A 9522-nucleotide genomic window follows, 5' to 3' on the forward strand; every position below is an offset into this window, starting at 1 on the left:
AGCTTACCTGAGCTAATGGGAGCCCACCAACTCCATCCGGACTGGGAAAGAATAAGCATAGGACCAAACTAGACCCTCTGGATGTGGGTGACAGTTGTATGGCTGGGGCAGACTGAGGGGTCACTGACAGTGGCACTGGGATTTATGTCTACTGCATGTACTGGCTTTTTGGGATCCTATTCTCTTTGAATGTATACCTTGCTCAGCCTAGATGTAGTAGGGAGGGCCACTGACAATGGCACCAGGATTTATTTTTACTGCATATACTGACTTTTTGGGAACCTATTCTCTTTGGAGGGATACCTTGCTCAGCCTAGATGTAGTAGGGAGGGCCTTGGACCTTCCCCAAAACAATGTGTCTTACCCTTTCTGAGGAGTGAGATGTGGGGGGGGTAGGGAGGAAAGGTGGAGGGGATGGGTTGGGAACTGGGATTGGTATGTAAAATGAAAAAATATAGTTTGTTTTCTTTTTTAAAAAAAGAAACAAAAAAGAGAAAGAAATAATGCGAGACTGGTTGAGAAGAAAGTTGGGGAGGATGTGAGAGGATCTGGAGGGAGGGAAAATATTATCAAAATGTGCCCTATGAAAAAGTGAATAGAAGAAAGATAATGTAATTCACATTAACAAAAAAAGATATTTCTGTATGAATTGTCTTGGCTTATATCATGGCAGATTTTTAGTTTCTCCTACACTGTGACTTGGAGGCTTAAAAGACAGCAAACTATGAAATAATTAGAACTATAAACTTCTTCACAGGACTAGTGCCCAAAACACTTTGTTCATTTCTCTGAAGCAGGCATTATATACTTCAGTTTCCAGTTTCAACACAATAAAACCCAAGACTTTAGTACTTAATGTCTAGATGTTTTTAATTGGGTTTTCTATTAAATATTTGGCTTTGTGCAATTAAACTGTTCTAATATTTATCTTACTATTTTAGTAGAAACAAGTATATATTAAAATTAGGTGATTTAAATTAAATTTATTCTGGTTTTGAGAAAGTATTGAGTAAAACCATTTCCACATGTATTAGAACTATTTGAAACAGTCCTGATCATATTAGTTATGTACAGCAATACCAATTTCACTATTTTTCCTTTTAAATGTCCATTACCTTTTTGCTTTATTTTTTTCCTACTGTTGATTGAATGTTCTTCTTACTTAATATCCAAATTGTCCAAAGTTTGTTCAAGAGTAATGACACATCGTCAAGTTAATTCCAAGCTTCCCTTTTCAAGGTATCATAATTGCTTTTGTTTTAATTTGCCTTTAGCTAACTCAGTCTGTGTTTAAGAAATGTTGCCTTAAGAATTCTTGATAGGCCAAGCTGTTAGCACATGCCTCCTACACTCAGGAGGCAGAGGCAGATGGATCTCTGGGTTCCAGGCCAGTCTGATCTGTCTGTTGAATTCTAGCACAGCCAGAGCTACAAAGAGAGACCAAATCTCAATAACAAAACAAAACAACATTTATTTCAAGATTTTAAGGAAATATCAAATGGCCTGGAAATGTGAAAGCTACGAGAAAGATGAACCTTTTTCACTAACTCCATATTACAGAAATGCTGTAGGCGGCTCCCAGTACATGCAACATGTGAAGGAGAAATGTCTGTTAAAATCAGAGTTGTAATTGTTAACTTTGGGCTGGGGACTTGCTCAGTTATACAAGCATGAAGATGAGTTTGGATCCTTAGCAGTCATGAGCAAAGCCTGTGTGGGGGCTGATCCCTGAAGCTCCTTGACCAATCAGTATTGCCCCAACCCATGAGCTTCTGTTTCTGTATTAATAACCAAAGATGGAAAGCAGTGGAGGACTTCAGGCCTCCCTGTGCACATGCACACATACTGTAAAACCAAACACACAAATACACCTAGAAAACTGCTAGCTTTGCTGAAGAGTCACTGATTACATTTCTTTAGACTGTGTGTATGTGTTTAAGTAGTACTTTAATGACTGACCATTAGATTGTTGAGGAAATAAAATGTTGACTTAAGATGCATGGACTCCAATATGACTGATGGTCTTTACTTTAGGGTATGTTTTTTGTAACCATTTATTCATAAGAGGACATAATTTTTAAATCTGTGTGTGCTGTATGTCTGTATGTCTGTTTTGTGGATGTGTGTTCAGGCACTCACAGGCCAGAATATTCGATCTCACCAATCTGGAGTTACAGGCATGTGTGGGCTGCCCAGAGTGGCTGCTGACTTAACGCAGGTCCTTTGCAAGACCAGTATGTGCTCTTAACTGCTGAATTATTCTCCAGACCCAAAAGAAGAATCTTTTTTATCCTTATTGTGCAAGTAAAGAAGCAGCTTTTGTTTTCATTTCATATCTTTCCCTGAATCGTTCCCTTCTTTTTCCTGTGGTTTTCAAGTCCTCCACCTTTTGTGACATCTTTAGGACATCTAAGTTAATGATTCCCTCTCTGCAATATTCAAAACTACTCTTCTTCCATTATAAATAATTCTTTACATTTTTTCATATATCTATCCAATGTTTTTTGTCATAGCCATCCACCATGACTTCCCTTCAGCTCCCTGTAGTTTCTGTCACACTCATACACAACATCATGTTCTCCTTAATATTAAAAAAGGGACAAAAAAAAACCTCTTGAATCTAGTTAGTCCTGTCCATATGCACATGAGTGTGGGCCACCCTCTGGAGCTTGAGCCACCTACCAGTGGCCATGTCTCCAAAGGAGTGTGACTCTTTCTCTATTGTAATTTTTTTACTTTGTTTTGTTTATATATGTGTGCATTTGTATGAGTGTGTTAGTATGCGTGTGGGTGTACCTTTGTCACTACACATATCTGAAGACTGTAGAGATAGGAGTGGTGGGCTGCAGCCCAGCTCCTAGCTAGCTTTACCTGAAATAATTACATGGAAACTGTATTCTTTTAAACCCTGCCTGGCCCATTATCTCTAGCCTCTTACTGGCTAACTCACATCTTGATTAACCCATTTCTAATAATCTGTGTAGCACCACAAGGTGGTGGTTTACCGGGAAAGATCTGCATCCATCTCGGAGAAGAGAGCTATGGCGTCTGACCAACTATGCTCTCTTTCTCCCAGCATTCTGTTCTGTCTACTCCACCTACCTAAATCCTGCCCTATCAAAAAGCCAAGACAGTTTCTTTATTAACCAGTGAGAGTAACACATAGACAGATGACCCTCCTCCATCAGAAGACGAGAGGACAATTTATGAGAGTCGTTTCTCTTCTACTCTGTGGGTCCTGGGGACCCAGCATGGGTCGTTAGTCTTTACAGCAAATGCCTTTGCTGGCTAAGCCATTTCATGTGCTATTTATTTTTAAATGGAGCTTTAGCTAATTAAGCTTATGAATTATAAGTAAATAGTTTTCAAAAGTTTTTTTTTTGTTTTCAAATCCACCTTAAATCTTGTTTCTGTTAATGTCAGCTGAGCTGCTCTGCTATAACAGCATTGAAATTTAGAAACAGAAAATTGAAATGTAAGAAATATTAATAAACAAATCAAAATAAAAAATCTTATGATTAAATTAGTAAAATCAGCTATTGTTCAGTACATGTTCCCAGTGACTGTTCAGGGTAACTTAGCATCCATGAAGGTAAGACTTCAGAATTTACTGTCCACTATGACATACGTGTATGTGTTTCAAATTGAGTATGAATTATTTTGCTCTTAAAACAAAAGTGTATACAATATCTTTGAGACACACATACCATTACTTGATAGTGTAAGGAGTAAGTAAGTACTTTATAGGTCAGAGGTTGTGTTTGCATAATTTAGGAAAACAAATTCTTTCATCATGTTCATTTACTCATTTGGTCATTGCAGAAACTTAACCTTCCGTTTTTCCACAGGAAGGTGGTTCTGTCTTCACTATTCCAGTGTTTATAACAACTTTATAGAAATCACTACCATGCATAATGAGAGTAACTTCTATTTACATGTAAATTAGTATACTCTTACAGGAATATTTTAAAGATAGAATTATCTATTTTACTTAGTAAAGATAAATAACCAACACTAACTTCATCACAAAAATTAATGTTATATAGCAAAATTCATTTTTACAAATATAAAAAATGTGGGTTTTTTTTTTCTTTGCTTTTTCGAGACAGGGTTTTTCTGTGGTTTTGGAGCCTGTTCTGGAACTAGCTCTTGTAGACCTAGTCTCGAACTCACAGAGATCTGCCTGCCTCTGCCTCCCAAGTGCTGGGATTAAAGACGTGCGCCACCACCGCCTGGCAAAAAATGTGTTTTTCAATTAGAATTTTTGGCATATTAGGTGATCTCAGTGTTCATCTGAATTGTTTTGACCAAGTAACTGTCACAAGTGACAATAGTTTTATATCTGTTTTATCATTGTGTTTTAGTGTTTAAACTATTTATGCTGAGTAATATTTCATTGTATGGATGTGCCATTGTGTATGCACTTCCTGCTGAAGTATATCTTTTTTTTAAATTTGGGCAATTATGAATAAAACTGTTATAGACATTCATGAACAGGGTTTTTGTTTGAACAGATGCTTCTAACCTATGTAAGTAAATAACAAGAAATATGAGTCTTGATTATACATGCAAGTATTTTAATTTTGCAAAAATCTACCAAACTATCTTCCAAGTGTGCCCACTTTCTCATTTCCTAACAAGCATTAGTGCCTATGAAGGAAAATGTGGTGCTCATGCTGGGCAGAGACTGGACTAGGCAGTTGTAAGTGGGTACTGGAATCCACATTCAGGGCCTGTGCAAGAGCTGTCAGTGAGTGCTCTTAGCAGCTGAACGATTGCCTCTCTCTCTCTCTTTCACACACACACACACACACACACACACACACACACACACTCTTCTTATTTTGTTTGCATAGGAATGTGCTATACATTTTCCCCACTCCCTTTCCACCCTCTTCCCTCCCCTTCCACCATCCCCCTCCTACTCAAGCTCCCCATTTACTCAGGAGATCTTGTCTTTTTTCCCCTTCCTAGGCAGATTCATGTATATCTCTATTAAGATCGTCTTTGTTACCTTGGTTCTCTGGGGTTGTGGCCTGTAGCCTAATTGTTCTTTGATTTATGTCTATCATCTACTAATAAGTGAATACATATTATATTTGTCTTTCTGGATCTGGGTTACCTCACTCAGGATGGTTTTTTCTAGTTCTATCCATTGCCTTCAAATTTCAAGATGTCACTGGGTTTTTTTTTCTGCTGAGTAGTACTCCATTGTGTAAATGTACCACATTTTCCTCATGCATTCTTCAGTTGAGGGGCATCTGCGTTGTTTTCAGGTTCTGGCTATTATGAATAATGCTGATATGAACGTAGGGGAGCAAATGCCCTTGTGATGTGAGTGTGCATCCTTTGGGTATATGCCTAAGAGTGATATTTCTGGGTCTTAAGGTAGATTGATTCCTAACTTTCTGAGAAACTGCCATACTGATTTCCAAAGTAGCTGTATAAGATTGCACTCCCACCAGGAATGGAGTAGTATTCCCCCTGATCCACATCCTCTCCAGTATAAGCTGTCATCAGAGTTTTTATCTTGGCCATTCTCACAAGTGTAAGATAGAATCTCAGAGTTATTTTGATTTGCATTTCCCTGATGGCTAAGGATATTGAGCATCTCCTTAAGTATCTTTCAGCCATTTGATATTCCTTTGAGAGTTCTCTGTTTAGATCTGTACCCCATTTTTTATTGGATTATTTGGTCTTTTTATATCTAGTTTCTTTAGTTCTTTGTATAACTTAGAGATCAGTTCTCTCCCAGATGTGGGGTTGGTGAAGATCTATTCCCATTCTGTAGGCTGCCATTTTGTCTTGTTGATCATGTCCTTTGCTTTACAGAAGCTTCTCAGTTTCAGGAGGTCCTATTTATTTATTGTTGCTCTCAGTGTCTGTGCTACTAGGGTTATATTTAGGAAGTGGTCTCCTGTGCCCATGCATTTAAGGCTACTTCCCACGTTCTCTTCCATGAGGTTCAGTGTGGTTAGTTTTATTTTGAGGTCTTTGATTCATTTAGATTTGAGTTTTGTGCATGGGGATAGATAAGGATCTATTTGCATTTTCAACATATTGACATTCAGTTATTCCAGCACCATTTGTTAAAGATGCTTTCTTTCTTTTTTTTTTACTTTATAGTTGTAGCTGCTTTGTCAATAATCAGGTGTTCATAGGTGTGTGAGTATACCATAGTCTTCTATTTGATTCCTTTGGTCCACCTGTCTGTTTTTGTGCCAATACCAAGCTGCTTTTATGATGTTACTATAGCTCTATAGTAGAGTTTGAAGTCAAAGATGGTGATGCCTCTGAAAGTTCCTTTATTGTACAGCATTGTTTTGACTATCCTGAGTTTTTTGTTTTTCCATATGAAGTTGAGATTGTGGTTTGTCTTAATATTTTGATTTTGTGTGTCTTAGTGTTTCTTTGAATGTATGTGCTTGCACTCTATGTGTAGTGCCTGCAGAAACTAGAAGAGGGCGTTGGAGAACCCCTGGGACCGGAGTAACAGATTATTATGAACTCACTTGTGGCTGTTGGGTATTGAACTTCAGTCCTCTAGGAGAACATTCAGTGCTATTAACCACTGAGTCATCTCTTCAGTCCCATGAATTTAATTTTTAAAATTTGAGGCTAGCTAAACTGATAAATGTTAGGAATACTTCTTACCAACAAGCGTCTCCATTGGAAAAATAATCCCAATCCAATCAGCCCAAATCAGACAAATTAAAAGATATCTAGGTTTCATTGGATGTCTGTGCTCTCTGGTGGCCTTGGGAAAAAACGAAGTGGGGGGGGGGGCAACAAGCCTACACGACCATCAGGGAGGAAGAGGGAAGACTATGTGTTTATTTTCTGGGGGGCAGTCTAAATAGCCTGTGGGAGTGGTCTTGACCCTCCCTGGGGAGGTGGAGTTTGGACTGAGGCAACTCTCAGGAAAGGGGGCTTCCAAAGATGGATGCCAGGGGCTAGGATGAGGCCTCCAACTTAATAATAGTATTTAGTTTTGTGTTTTAGGACAAGAAAGGTTTATTCTTTATGTACAAAAACAAAATTTCCCACATTTGAAAATCATTAGTATATTCCTTCTCTTTGTGACCATCACACACACACAAACACAAAAAAGGTGGAACGTATATGTACGTGTGTGTGTGTATATATATATAATATATGCATATGTATGCACCCTTTATATGTGGACTCCCAAAGACATCAAGGTAAGGGATAAGAATTAAACTCGCCCTGAACCATTTTTTTCTATTTTGATCCATAAGTAACCTCATATAGTAGCTTTGTCCCAATAATAGCCAAATACTTAGTAAATATTCATGTGACTTCTTTTATGTAAGAAAATAATACTCTCAGTATTCTTGAAATTCTTCTGGAAACTGAAGTTATTTCTAGGACGTTTCCATTTTGCTAACTAGTGGTTTGTTTTGTGTGTCCAATGGGTTGTTTTGTATTTTTGTGTTCATCTAAGGTTCAGATCATACCATGAAAGTTATTTTACTGATTTATGTGAAAATCTGTATTTTTTTTTCTAAAATTTTTGAATGAGTAATGAGACAAGATTTTTTTTTTTTGAGAAGGGATTCGTGAACGTAATTATTTGTATTCAGTGCTCTTTCTGGTTTAGTTTTTCATAGTAAGCTTATTTGCTCAGGAAAAACTGCTTGTTTTGAAAGCAGTGTCAAATAAGTTTAAGCCTGTCATTTTCTAAATACCTGTGTCTGGTGAGTCCAGGTAACATGGTGGGGGAGACTGGAACACACCTTACACCTTTTCCCAGGTGCCTTGGACAAATCCACAGGGCTGTTTGGAGAAGAACTGAAAGTTATTCTAAATTACAACTTCATTTGTAGGCACCAGTGAAACCAAGTAGTTCGTTATTGCTGAGAAATTTATCCCTGAGTTCTAGGTGTCTAATTTATAAGGTTTGGAATTAGACTTCAGGGCCTATGTTACAGTTTATTACAGTCTCCAGCCTAAGTGTAGACTGGCAGGAATTAAACGGAAAGCCTGCATCACAGCTGGTGTGCATCTGGGAGTCTGGTTAAAAGGAACTAGCTTAGCTGAGCCTGAGTTGTGATAAAAAGCAGTGTCTGGAGGCCGTTTAACTGAAGCCCTGTGCTCTGCTCAGAGCTGGCTTTAATGCTGGCCCACAAGTTCACATAAATATCATTTTAAGTGTCTTCAGGACATCAGCAACTTAACTCCTACCAAATGAAAAAATGATTATGTCACCTGTGGATCTTAAAAATCTTTAGCAAGCAAGCTGAGAGAGGCAATGAGCAGACCAGGTAGTTAAACTTCTCTCCCAAATGCTTCACCCCAACACCCCAACTCTTTTTTATAATACCCTACAGCTTTCACGGGGCTTTAGTGAGAAATTATAATTCTGGTAAACAAGTGTGCTGTCAGATTTGATGGTTTAACTTCATGTCACCCTCATTACCTTCTGCCCTTCTCTCAGGCTTGCAGATGGGTCAAGGACTCTGGAGAGTGGCCAGAAACCAGCATCTCCAGCAGGAAGCCTACAGTGAGCCAGGCTACCTCAGCAGAGAGCAGAGCAGGAGAGGGACTTCAAGCAACATTTCTCAGTCCAGCCAACGGAAACAAGCCCAAGGAGGCATCGATATATATCATCTTCTGAAAGCAAAAAAGTCCAAAGAGCAGGAAGGGTTCATTAACCTGGAAATGCTGCCACCTGAGCTAAGCTTCACCATCTTGTCCTACCTAAATGCAACTGACCTCTGCTTAGCCTCATGTGTTTGGCAAGACCTTGCTAATGATGAACTTCTCTGGCAAGGGTAAGTTCAACCCAAGAGCATTTAGGTCGGATCCTTGTCTTGTTTAATGTTCTTTACTTAGCATGTGTTGTGAAATAATTTCATTTAATATGAGCTTATTTATTTTACTAAATCCTAGAACAATTATCTTCTTAGTTGTCTTCTCAGTCAGTATTGATATTGCCAGAAAGACAGTAGAGAAGACAATGGGACGATGAGTGCACAGAGAGAAGGAAGGAAGTTACATCAAAACATGTCTGTTTAGTACACAGCAGCCATTTGAGAAGCACACCCATGCTGCATAAGAAGTTATAATTCAACGTGTGTAGTCTTTATACCTTGGTGCAGTTTGTATTTCCCAGAGGAGTACCATTTGAAGAACAGGCATACTTAAACATCAGTAAAAACAGTGTTTTCCTTAATTTCAAAGTGAGCAGGTGCATTTTCGTGTTTCTGTTTAACAGCATTTGGTGTCATCAACATTTAAATTGTGACAACTTCACCTATGTTTTTTTCTAAAACTCATTTTTATCACTGAGGCAGGTAAACATTAGAAACCATGACAGACAGTTGGTTACGTGGACATTTTAATAGCTGTTGCACACAAGCTTTTGTAGAATGGAATCTATATTTTTTTTCAAAAGATGTCATTTGTTCCTAAATAGCTTCCCACTCTAATGAAAGCTCATAGCAGCGTGGTTTCTTCTTTTAAGTCCTGAAAATGCTATCAATCAGGAGAGTCACTGGA

At 38.3% G+C, this 9522-nt stretch overlaps 1 protein-coding gene across 2 annotated transcripts in view; it reads left to right on the forward strand.

The window, feature by feature from the left end:
* The window catches only part of Fbxo8 (F-box protein 8), a 43348-nt gene that overhangs the window by 8926 nt on the left and 24900 nt on the right, over nucleotides 1–9522 (forward strand). For both annotated transcript variants that reach the window (XM_005368084.2, XM_026789760.1), the window contains exon 2: nucleotides 8459–8795. In XM_005368084.2, the coding sequence (XP_005368141.1) occupies nucleotides 8467–8795 (329 nt within the window). In that variant the 5' untranslated portion in view covers nucleotides 8459–8466. The remainder of the gene's footprint in view (nucleotides 1–8458; nucleotides 8796–9522) is intronic.

This window comes from Microtus ochrogaster, unplaced genomic scaffold (genome assembly GCF_000317375.1).
Source record: "Microtus ochrogaster isolate Prairie Vole_2 unplaced genomic scaffold, MicOch1.0 UNK28, whole genome shotgun sequence".
Classification (NCBI taxonomy): domain Eukaryota; kingdom Metazoa; phylum Chordata; class Mammalia; order Rodentia; family Cricetidae; genus Microtus; species Microtus ochrogaster.